General features: G+C 36.6%; 1 protein-coding gene across 1 annotated transcript; it reads left to right on the top strand.

Moving 5' to 3' along the window:
- Positions 1 to 732: 732 nt before the first annotated feature.
- On the top strand, positions 733 to 8,296 carry LOC117343574 (heparan sulfate glucosamine 3-O-sulfotransferase 1-like). The gene is given in 3 exon segments (XM_033905999.1): positions 733 to 862; positions 4,825 to 5,210; positions 5,212 to 8,296. Coding segments are annotated over 2 exon segments (1,146 nt in total). The 5' UTR covers positions 733 to 862; positions 4,825 to 4,841; the 3' UTR covers positions 5,989 to 8,296.
- Positions 8,297 to 13,368: the final 5,072 nt, after the last annotated feature.

Raw genomic sequence — 13,368 nt, 5'->3', positions numbered from 1 at the left:
GTAAAAATACTACTTCTTTAATATTGTTTTCTTAAATGCGTTTTCTGTAGTTTCAAACCTCTCCCCTTCTTTTTTGATGTATAACATGTTAATCCGGTTTCTGATGTTTTATTTGTCTTTTAAAAATCTGGTATGGCCTGACATCAGATTTTCAAAGGCTATATACATGTACATGAATACATAAAATAGTATATATCTATGTGCATTATAAAGATATACTGTGTGGGACATGGAAGCATGTAGACGTCCCATTGTGTGGAGTAAGATTACTGTCACATCCAATTATCGGGGACAGTGCATGCTAGAAGTCTACCTCTTGTTTTAAAGCTTCCGTTGGATAGTGAGTTTGTTTAAGTTACCAGACACTTATTTTAACGGTTTGATAATGTCTTGTTTTTATAGATCCTCTCTTGAATCAGTTCAGTGACACATTCATTTAAAATGTTACAACACAGTCTGGGTTAATTGAACACTTAACCTCGTCGCGCACCTGTCTTCAATTTAACTACAAAATTCAGGGAGGTGCGCCGACGTAAAATCTCTGTAAACCTACGCCCACGTCAATAAATTTAGACTGATAGTAACTTGTAAAATTTCCAATAGTATTGCATAATTAGATGACACGAATGTTTTTCTGATTTTTTGTTACACATTTACAGGAGTAGCATGACATTAACATAGAACGAAACCCCTTCGTGTGCCTCATACGAAAATAACGGATAGCTCCTCTTGTGTGACTCCATGTTGTGAGAGGCATGCGAGGAGACCTCGTCCCGTCATAATAACCATGTGTAATGTTGCTTTAAGCTAGGATATGAAACCTGGACAAGCCGGACGTCGTAAATGATCGCCTATTCCTGTGGTAAGGGTGTAATTTGGTTTGATCAGATGGCTGGTCAGATGTACCTATACTCTGGCTTTGTTTACATGTAGGACTAACATCATCTTGGCTAGTACATGGCTTGCATAGTCGTGATGGGAATGGGATTTTATAAAAACGTAAACATATCTATTCTGTTGTCTCCTCGATGTGTGACCAACAAGTTAAGTTATGTTTAAACCCTACAGATATGTGAATCAGGATAGAAATACACTTCAAAACGAGGAATGTGTGTTTTGCCAACAACTTTGATTCAGCTGTGCCTCGATCGCGAGCTCCCTGTCTGCAGACAGACACCCCCAGGTGGGCCGGGGTATAGACTGTAACAAACATTGTGTACGTACATGGGATTCTATTTCAGTTCTATACTCTACACGGCGTACTTGGATTACAAAATTACGACACCTTCATTGATGTTTGATATTCATAATGTCGTGATATGTACATGTGTATTCTTTTGTTATGATAATATCTATGGAATGTGTGTATCATACACACGTTTGTACCACGTGAACCGGTGACCTGAAAGCTTCTGTTCCTTAATACGACAACCCTTTACATGCCGTGTATACATTTATAGAATGTTGTTGATGAAGCATTATAAATTAATGTAATCGATATCAAGGGTATGAATGTAACATGCCTTTTGCACTAGGACTGCCAATTTTGGTTTTAAGACCTACTACCTTACCTGACATAATTTTATTTGTGTATTTACTGTACGGCCTATGTGAATCAGCATTGTATATGAGCTTTAAGGGATCCAGAGTGTTTGTCAAGTCAGTCGTAAAATTATGTTAATTAATATCATTATATTTCATGAATGTTTTCTTTCTTTGTCGCACACTCAAACTCCTAACCACACACACATTTTTCAGGGGGAGGAAATACATGTATGTGGACGTTAGGGAAAATCTGCATGTGTATATAATTATAAATTTTTTAAAATATCTCAATTGGGGATTACAATGGAGCCTTTTTGTTTAAACATAGTTGTGAGAACTGTTCAGTAAGAATTTTGAATGTCTCAAAAGGGGTGTCATTGAGTACTTACACAAATAGCATTTGAACTTTTTATCATTTGATAACATCATGGTAGCTTAATTAACTGCCACATGTGTTACATACATTTTGTTATGTTAAGATTAAGAAACAGTTACAGGTCAGTAGGGGGTTTAAGCCCTGTTGGTATCTAAAGGAATTAAATTTTGATAAAAGCAGGATGTAGGGTGTTTTTGAGAAAGTAAAAATGTAGGTACAAATATTGTTTCTATACTCCGGCTCCAAGATCTATGGAATAATTAGTTAATGTTAGCCTACAAACTGTTAAAATCAAATGCTCCCTATATAATACAAAAGGGTGTTCCGAGGATCCTTTTATAGTGGGCGTTATATACCAGGTAGTTAATACATAGGGTGCTCCGGGATCCGGGGATCCATATATATAATCAATAGACAAGGTATGTTACTCATTATATGATTATAAAGGAAGTAGTTAAGAATGCTCCTCATAATATAATTAATTATAGTAACTGTTAGTAATTTTTAATCAATACAAATATATAATAACATATATATGACACTGACATCTAAAGGGAATTTGTGTGCTTAATTAATGACCCACCAACTCCATCACCTCACCCACCTGATTTCATTATAAATTTTGTATTATTGATATAATGGCATGCATATGACAGTAACTGTGATTTCTTTTGAGCAGTTACAGAATTTGAGGTCCGCAACCCGACCCTTTCGATATAAGGGGCCGCGGTGGCCAAGTGGTTAAGGTGTCCCAACACTTTATCACTAGCCCTCCCACCTCTGGGTTCGAAACCTACGTGGGCAGTTGCCAGGTACTGACTGTAGGCCGGTGGTTTTTCTCCGGGTACTCCGGCTTTCCTCCACCTATAAACCCTGGCACGTCCTTAAATAACCCTGGCTGTTAATAGGACGTAAACAAAACAAACCAAACCTTTCGATATTCCCCAATTTGAACTTTGTTATAGTCACTAGGTGTGGTCCGACACTCTCTGTATATTAAATTTTATGATATACACTTATTGTTTACTGTAATATGTTTATTTTAATTGGTTATACAGTGCACGTGTAATAATATTAACTTGCCAATTGGTGGTTTTAGTTGGTTACAATATACAACCTGTAAGGGGTAAAATTACTTTGATCCTCATGATAAATAGCTATTGGTACATAAACCAAGCCGGGCTCCCATCCCATGTATATTTCAGACTCAGGAAATGAAATGAAATTGAAAGTGAGATTATTTAGTATCAAATTATCAATTTAAGTTCATTGTTTATTCCGTAGGAAGAACTTGCACTAGGGAATATAAAGTCCTCCTACGTAAATATGATAACTTTAATTATGTATCATACAATTGATGAACTTAAATTGATAATTTGATACTAATAATCTCCACTGCAATTTCTTTCCATTTCCTGAGTTTTATGATATTGAATTATTTGAATGTAATATGGGTAAGGCCTGGGGGACGGCCTCAGGGTCAATGTATCCATTTATAGATTGTCATGATGGATGTCCAAATGTTGTCAATATGGACTTTTAACTCCTCATTTTGGGATGTTTGAAAAAGAGATCCTATTTTATTATCTGATTATATCATAATTGAATTTATTCAATTAACAGAATGGAAATAAACACAAACTGGCACACAAATCTACTAGCAAAGTGACAAAGTCTATGAGAACACTCACGTTCTCATCTTTTATAAAAAAAATGTCATATCACACGAGAGTTGTGGCCCTACCCTGCGATTCATAACTTCTTGTCTTCCAAGAAGATGCAATACTAGCTCTTTTGTCTTTACTTTCAGGGCAAAAGTACCTTTCAGTACTACTGCAAATTCTTGTTTTAGATTGGTAACTTTTCTCGGTCGATCATTTACAGCCACACCATTACTACATCTGTATCTATGTAATGCAGTTCTGCCACCAACTTATAATTATAGGTGGCTCCAACAGACAGTACCTGTCGCCCATAATGGTTCATTCCTACAACCATTACCACTCTGATGGTCACTGTTTTTATTTCTGAAATGAAATAAAAATAACATTTAATAGAAAGTGAAAATATTCAAAGATATTAAAGCGTTATAAAGGTCAATCGCTGTAGGCTTTCACATCCCGTAATTTATAGACGACAGATCTTCAAAACGATTACTGATCAGGCATACACGTACAGTGTGCTTTTCTCTTTTTGTGAACTAGTTCTTAAATTAGAAAATACTGAATTTAATTTGGAGATTGCTTGATAAACTGTATGTAATCTACCCAGTTATTGTAGGTATTCATCGATCCTTGTGTACATGATGCAATTAAATGATTTTAATTGCTAAGCAACTCATGCCATGATCATGGCCATGCATTAACAAGCGCAATGCTGACTAATTATTACAATTACTCATCACATGTACACTAGACAGCTTTCCCTGGTGGATGACAAGGCCTAATCCTTTGAAGAATTTAGTTGGGATCAAAGCATTGTGGATATTAGAAGCTTTAATTTAGCACTACAAACACATACAGGCAACATCACATTTCATAATACTTTTGGCCTAAACCAAACAAAATGAGACAATTGCTAGCTCTTCTGACATTATAATGTATGTCATAACCTTATAGAGCTATTTTAATTATATGGATGAGTCTCAAATATTCTCTCTGTTGTATGACTGGTACAGGAAGTGGATTTTGTATGTCCAAATTAGCATGATAAGAGTGCTAGCTTGCATAATCTGTTACTTTATTAGCTCACCTGGTCCGAAGTTACTGATGCCCCTATCCCTGCTATATCTCACTGTAGACTAACTACTACAGTAGTCCTGGGTTTATATAAACATATAAATAGGTACATACAATGTTTACCTGAAATGGTTTTGTTTTAATGTTGGTAATTTTACATTACAGATGGCCAATAAGACAACATGAACATGTCGCTGAACAATTATATCTACCATGAAGAGGCGGGCCTCCTGCCCCGCGCCAAGGGACTGTGCTGCCGACGGATCTCCAAGGCAAAGGTGCTGGGACTGTTGGTATTTGTGGGCCTAGCCCTGTTCTTGTTGACCCTCAGCAGTCCTCACTATGATATGAACCAGAAGGTAGATTCTGGTGCTAGGAGACGAATACTGCCGAAGGTTACTGATTATATAGACCCAGCTAACAAGGTCAGGCCGGGCAACAGTATCGGGCTCCACCATGACATTCAAAACAACATTCCAGTTCACAAAAAGACAGATTTACGTCAAAGATTACCACAGTGTCTTATTATAGGTGTGAAAAAGGCGGGCACAGGGTGCAATGGTTCAGTATCTGAAACTACACCCAGACATTGTGATCGCCGATAGAGAACTCAACTTCTTTGACTATGAGCGAAATTTCAAGCTAGGATTTGAATACTATAAAACATTAATGCCACCGTCATATGAAGGACAGATTACCATGGAAAAAACTTCAAATTATTTTCATAACAAAGACTCAGAATGGCGTGTGCACAGTATGAACAGTTCTATGAAAATGATTTTAATAGTCCGAGAACCTATAGCTCGTGCAGTTTCAGACTACCTCCAGCGGAAATTGAAGGATAAAAACACGATAGATTTAACCCCAACTTTTGAAGAGTTAATAATTCGACCAAAGAATGGAAGGATAAATGAAGGATATCCTGGAATTCGTCCTTCATTCTATTACAAACACATGCTACGCTGGCTTAAATACTTTCCTCTTTCACAAATTCATATAGTTGATGGGGACAATTTAGTGCGGAATCCTTTTGAGGAAGTTTATGCTGTGGAAAGCTTTCTTGGATTACCTCATTTGATAACACAAGATAGATTTGTCTTCAGTGACAAGAAAGGCTTCTATTGCATGTCTATGGATGGTTTTAACGGGACGAGGCAGGAACAGTGTTTATCGAAAGGTAAAGGGCGTAAGCACCCAGACATAGACGAGGGAGTAATGGAAATGTTAACTGACCTTTTTAGGCCTCTAAATCAACAGTTTTATAAGTTGATTGGCAAAAGTTTGACTGGTAAGATCAATGGTTCATATAGCTTGAATACAAAAATATAAAATGTTCTCCATCAATTATTTATTGTTTGCCTAGCTAAGTAATGATAAACTTTTTTTTTTTTTTTTTTTTACAATGTTGATTTTTAATCACACAAGCAATCCATTTAAATACTTTGGATATAAATTTTAATTTAATAACCATACTACATATTATTGTATTGTTTGTCCGATTGTAATAAATATCTAAAAACAAATACTGCCACTTCAGAAATTTTAATATGGTTATGCAAGTTTTAATATAGTTTCAAAATGCAGGAGCTCCGAGGGGAGGGATTGGTCACTGCATATGGATCTAGTCATTATATCCTAGCATTAGATTTCTGTTCAGGTTACCTCCCTTTATCCTAGTGCTACTTCTACCTATACAGGTCCAATTTACATGCTATTATGTTATGCATCAACTTTTGCAATAAATTTAGTAAAGTTTTTTAAATCAATAAAAATGATGTCACCCTTCAGGTGATGTTTGTTGACACTGCTACAATGTAGCTACATATGTGTTTCTGTAATTCATAGTTAGCTGCAGTCATGAGTTTTGTACAAATTGTAAGAAAATATATTTTGTCTGTCCAGATGGAAGTACAAGTATAGAATGTCCCTTGATGTGTGATGTAGTGAAAAGATGGTGCCTTTAAATTTGAAATGAAAATATCTTAATTTACAAAGTTCAAACATGAATGACAGTGAAATGTTTAATTTATTGAAATCATTGTCAAAATTTGTAGAGGAAACAGTACATTACATTATGGAGCATTTCATGAGGATTGAACATTATGATTATATGTACAATTTATAGGTTGTAGTTCAGTAAAGTTACATTGAAATGTTCATAACTTACTTCATGATCAATTGAGTAGATGATGTGTGAAGTATAAATACATGATAAATTCAGTATGTATACATGATCTATTCAGTATGTATACATGATCTATTCAGTATGTATACATGATAAATTCAGTATGTATACATGATCTATTCAGTATGTATACATGATAAATTCAGTATGTATACATGATCTATTCAGTATGTATACATGATCTATTCAGTATGTATACATGATCTATTCAGTATGTATACATGATCTATTCAGTATGTATACATGATCTATTCAGTATGTATACATGATCTATTCAGTATACATGATATCAATTCAGTATACATGTATATGTTTTAAGTTTATATATATATGCCTTTAATTTGAACTTGATGAATGTATGCATGTATGTATTTTGACGTCAAACGATCAAGAAAAAATATCCAGTACTTATCATACATTGTGTGTGCTGGGGTGTGTACTCTTATTTAAGTTATTTAACAGTATATATACATGCATATGTCTGCTAATCAAGCCCACCCATCATTTTCATCTTCAACTTCTTATAAATTATCATATCCTGTATACCTCTGCAATAAGACCATGCATTTAATTCTCAGAAGTTCACCCCAGTTGTGGCCCCCTGACATGGGGTCGTTGCAGGATATATTATTTATGTAAATGTGTTTTTTTTTCGAATGGTTGTGACAGCTTCAAAAGATGTTGGTCTGGTAAACCTCTATGAAGATAAATGATACTATTATAATTACTTTGTGGTGTTTTTCCTGCCTAATTATATTCAGTTCAGCAATAGTATAAACAGATGTCCTATAATTTATAAATACATGTACATTTTTGTATGTCTTAAATTTAAAAAAAATAAGATGCATCAATTGTGTATATATGTTTGAAGCAGAAGTACATCTACATTTGTAATTTAACTCTTTACCACCTAATGACGACATATGACGCCCCTGCTATTTCCCCAAAAGCTATACTTGGTGAAGCCCTAGAATGATTAATAGCTAACTGAAAAATTTTAATTAATTAATGATTTAAAACACTGAGAAGAAAAGGATTTATTGTTGAAGATATGATTGTCATACACCAAATTAATCATGAGAGTCTCCAGAATTGAATTTTAGTTTGCAAATCCAAAAATAAAGTTTCACTTCAACTCATATTTACAGGTAAGTCAGCGAGCCCTACAAAAAGGTGGCAAATTTGAAAAGTCGTCATATGTCGTCATTAGGGATACAGGTAGGGGCGTCAGATGTCGTCATTAGGTGGTAAAGTATAGGGAGTGCTAAGTGGTAAAGAGTTAAAAGTATGCAAGTACATTTTGTATCATTAATGAACACATTGCAGTTTATGTGACAACAAATTAAAGATACAACTCAATTAAATCAAAATATAATTAAAATAACATCTATATTGTAGTTCATGCTAGATGGCCTTTATTATCCTGGTTGTGATATCGATGGGCATTAAAGGAAAAAAGTAGGTGACACTGCTGCAGATAAAAGTTATATGATATTATCTAGGCAGTCATGATCATCATCCAGTAAGCTAGAATGTGAAGTCTTGCTGATTGCAGCCTGAGGCCATCTTAAATTTAAATATTAGTTGTCATTATTAATCTAGCAGTTATTCCCGTTAATTCTATAAATATGCCACTTTCACTATATACTGATACATTCAGGAAAGTTATAATCAGGAGTTGATGAACAATAGTAATTCATATATATAGCTCAAAAAATCTTTGTTTTCATAAGGCCAAAGTTGTGTGTTTTTAGCCCACCATCATCAGATAGTGGGCTATTCAAATCGCCCTGCGTCCGTGGTCCGTCGTCCGTCCGTCCGTCCGTCCGTCCGTCCCTCCGTCCGTCCGTAAACAATTCTTGTTATCGCTAATCGTCAGAAAGCACTGAAGGGATCTTTCTCAAATTTCATATGTAGGTTCCCCTTGGTGTCTAGTTATGCATATTGCATTTTGAGACCAATCGGAAAACAACATGGCCGACAAGCAGCCATCTTGGATTTTGACAATTGAAGTTTGTTATCGCTATTTCTCAGAAAGTACTGAAGGGATCTTTCTCAAATTTCATATGTAGGTTCCCCTTGGTGCCTAGTTATGCATATTGCATTTTGAGACCAATCAGAAAACAACATGGCCGACAGGCAGCCATCTTGGATTTTGACAATTGAAGTTTGTTATCGCTATTTCTCAGAAAGTACTGAAAGGATCTCTCTCAAATTTCATATGTAGGTTCCACTTGGTACCTTGTTATGCATATTGCATTTTGAGACCAATCGGAAAACAACATGGCCGACAGGCAGCCATCTTGGATTTTGACAATTGAAGTTTGTTATCGCTATTTCTCAGAAAGTACTGAAGGGATCTTTCTCAAATTTCATATCTAGGTTCCACTTGGTGCCTAGTTATGCATATTGCATTTTGGGACCAATCGGAAAACAACATGGCCGACAGGCAGCCATCTTGGATTTTGACAATTGAAGTTTGTTATCGCTATTTCTCAGAAAGTACTGAAGGGATCTTTCTCAAATTTCATATGTAGGTTCCCCTTGGTGCCTTGTTATGCATATTGCATTTTGAGACCAATCGGAAAACAACATGGCCGACAGACAGCCATCTTGGATTTTGACAATTGAAGTTTGTTATCGCTATTTCTCAGAAAGTGATGAAGGGATCTTTCTCAAATTTCATACGTAGGTTCCTCTTGTTGCCTAGTTAGGCATATTGCATTTTGAGACCAATCGGAAAACAACATGGCCGACAGGCAGCCATCTTGGATTTTGACAATTGAAGTTTGTTATCGCTATTTCTCAGAAAGTAATGAAGGGATCTTTCTCAAATTTCATACATACGTTCCCCTCAGTGCCTTGTTATGCATATTGCATTTTGAGACCAATCAGAAAACAACATGGCTGACAGGTAGCCATCTTGGATATTGACAATTGAAGTTTTTTATCGCTATTTCTCAGAAAGTACTGAAGGGATCTCTCTCAAATTTCATATCTAGGTTCCACTTGGTGCCTAGTTATGCATATTGCATTTTGGGACCAATCGGAAAACAACATGGCCGACAGGCAGCCATCTTGGATTTTGACAATTGAAGTTTGTTATCGCTTTTTCTCAGAAAGTACTGAAGGGATCTTTCTCAAATTTCATATGTAGGTTCCCCTTGGTGCCTAGTTATGCATATTGCATTTTGAGACCAATCGGAAAACAACATGGCCGACAGACAGCCATCTTGGTTTTTAGCCCACCATCATCAGATGGTGGGCTATTCAAATCGCCCTGCGTCCGTGGTCCGTCGTCCGTCCGTCCCTCCGTCCGTCCGTCCGTCCCTCCGTCCGTCCGTAAACAATTCTTGTTATCGCGAATCCTCAGAAAGTACTGAAGGGATCTTTCTCAAATTTCATATGTAGGTTCCCCTTGGTGCCTAGTTATGCATATTGCATTTTGAGACCAATCGGAAAACAACCTGGCCGACAGGCAGCCATCTTGGATTTTGACAATTGAAGTTTGTTATCACTATTTCTCAGAAAGTACTGAAGGGATCTTTCTCAAATTTCATATGTAGGTTCCCCTTGGTGCCTAGTTATGCATATTGCATTTTGAGACAAATCGGAAAACAACATGGCTGACAGGCAGCCATCTTGGATTTTGACAATTGAAGTTTGTTATCACTATTTCTCAGAAAGTACTGAAGGGATCTCTCTCAAATTTCATATGTAGGTTCCCCTTGGTGCCTTGTTATGCATATTGCATTTTGAGACCAATCGGAAAACAACATGGCCGACAGACAGCCATCTTGGATTTTGACAATTGAAGTTTGTTATCGCTATTTCTCAAAAAGCACTGAAGGGATCTTTCTCAAATTTCATATGTAGGTTCCCCTTGGTGCCTAGTTATGCATATTGCATTTTGAGACAAATCGGAAAACAACATGGCCGATAGGCAGCCATCTTGGATTTTGACAATTGAAGTTTGTTATCGCTATTTCTCAGAAAGTACTGAAGGGATCTTTCTCAAATTTCATACGTATGTTCCTCTTGTTACCTAGTTATGCATATTGCATTTTGAGACCAATCGGAAAACAACCTGGCCGACAGGCAGCCATCTTGGATTTTGACAATTGAAGTTTGTTATCGCTATTTCTCAGAAAGTAATGAAGGGATCTTTCTCAAATTTCATACATACGTTCCCCTCAGTGCCTTGTTATGCATATTGCATTTTGAGACCAATCAGAAAACAACATGGCTGACAGGTAGCCATCTTGGATATTGACAATTGAAGTTTGTTATCGCTATTTCTCAGAAAGTACTGAAGGGATCTTTCTCAAATTTCATATGTAGGTTCCCCGTGGTGCCTAGTTATGCATATTGCATTTTGAAACTAATCAGAAAACAACATGGCCGACAGGCAGCCATCTTGGATTTTGACAATTGAAGTTTGTTATCGCTATTTCTCAGAAAGCACTCAAGGGATCTTTCTCAAATTTCATATGTAGGTTCCCCTCAGTGCCTAGTTTTGCATATTGGGACCAATCCAAAAACAACATGGTCGACAGACAGCCATTATAGCTAAATCTTAAATTTTATATATAGCTTCCCCTTGTTTGAAAAGTACTAGCTATAGAGGGCTGTTTCTGAATTTACACAAATTAGTAAGACTTAGAAGAAGGGAAAAGTAGAGAAAAGATCAATCTGACATGGAACCTATGAAGATCATTCAATGGTGGGCGCCAAGATCCCTCTGGGATCTCTTGTTGTCAATTGAAGTTTGTTATCGCTATTTCTCAGAAAGTGATGAAGGGATCTTTCTCAAATTTCATACGTAGGTTCCTCTTGTTGCCTTGTTATGCATATTGCATTTTGAGACCAATCGGAAAACAACATGGCTGACAGGTAGCCATCTTGGATTTTGACAATTGAAGTTTGTTATCGCTATTTCTCAGAAAGTACTGAAGGGATCTCTCTCAAATTTCATATGTAGGTTCCACTTGGTACCTTGTTATGCATATTGCATTTTGAGACCAATCGGAAAACAACATGGCCGACAGGCAGCCATCTTGGATTTTGACAATTGAAGTTTGTTATCGCTATTTCTCAGAAAGTACTGAAGGGATCTCTCTCAAATTTCATATCTAGGTTCCACTTGGTGCCTAGTTATGCATATTGCATTTTGGGACCAATCGGAAAACAACATGGCCGACAGGCAGCCATCTTGGATTTTGACAATTGAAGTTTGTTATCGCTTTTTCTCAGAAAGTACTGAAGGGATCTTTCTCAAATTTCATATGTAGGTTCCCCTTGGTGCCTTGTTATGCATATTGCATTTTGAGACCAATCGGAAAACAACATGGCCGACAGACAGCCATCTTGGATTTTGACAATTGAAGTTTGTTATCGCTATTTCTCAGAAAGTGATCAAGGGATCTTTCTCAAATTTCATACGTAGGTTCCTCTTGTTGCCTAGTTATGCATATTGCATTTTGAGACCAATCGGAAAACAACCTGGCCGACAGGCAGCCATCTTGGATTTTGACAATTGAAGTTTGTTATCGCTATTTCTCAGAAAGTAATGAAGGGATCTTTCTCAAATTTCATACATACGTTCCCCTCAGTGCCTTGTTATGCATATTGCATTTTGAGACCAATCAGAAAACAACATGGCTGACAGGTAGCCATCTTGGATATTGACAATTGAAGTTTGTTATCGCTATTTCTCAGAAAGTACTGAAGGGATCTTTCTCAAATTTCATATGTAGGTTCCCCGTGGTGCCTAGTTATGCATATTGCATTTTGAAACTAATCAGAAAACAACATGGCCGACAGGCAGCCATCTTGGATTTTGACAATTGAAGTTTGTTATCGCTATTTCTCAGAAAGCACTCAAGGGATCTTTCTCAAATTTCATATGTAGGTTCCCCTCAGTGCCTAGTTTTGCATATTGGGACCAATCCAAAAACAACATGGTCGACAGACAGCCATTATAGCTAAATCTTAAATTTTATATATAGCTTCCCCTTGTTTGAAAAGTACTAGCTATAGAGGGCTGTTTCTGAATTTACACAAATTAGTAAGACTTAGAAGAAGGGAAAAGTAGAGAAAAGATCAATCTGACATGGAACCTATGAAGATCATTCAATGGTGGGCGCCAAGATCCCTCTGGGATCTCTTGTTGTCAATTGAAGTTTGTTATCGCTATTTCTCAGAAAGTGATGAAGGGATCTTTCTCAAATTTCATACGTAGGTTCCTCTTGTTGCCTTGTTATGCATATTGCATTTTGAGACCAATCGGAAAACAACATGGCTGACAGGTAGCCATCTTGGATTTTGACAATTGAAGTTTGTTATCGCTATTTCTCAGAAAGTACTGAAGGGATCTCTCTCAAATTTCATATGTAGGTTCCACTTGGTACCTTGTTATGCATATTGCATTTTGAGACCAATCGGAAAACAACATGGCCGACAGGCAGCCATCTTGGATTTTGACAATTGAAGTTTGTTATCGCTATTTCTCAGAAAGTACTGAA

The sequence above is a fragment of the Pecten maximus genome, chromosome 15, assembly GCF_902652985.1.
Source record: "Pecten maximus chromosome 15, xPecMax1.1, whole genome shotgun sequence".
NCBI classification, from domain to species: Eukaryota; Metazoa; Mollusca; class Bivalvia; order Pectinida; family Pectinidae; genus Pecten; species Pecten maximus.
The sequence above is the reverse complement of the archived record's forward strand: the minus strand, read 5'-3'. Positions and strand labels throughout refer to the sequence as shown.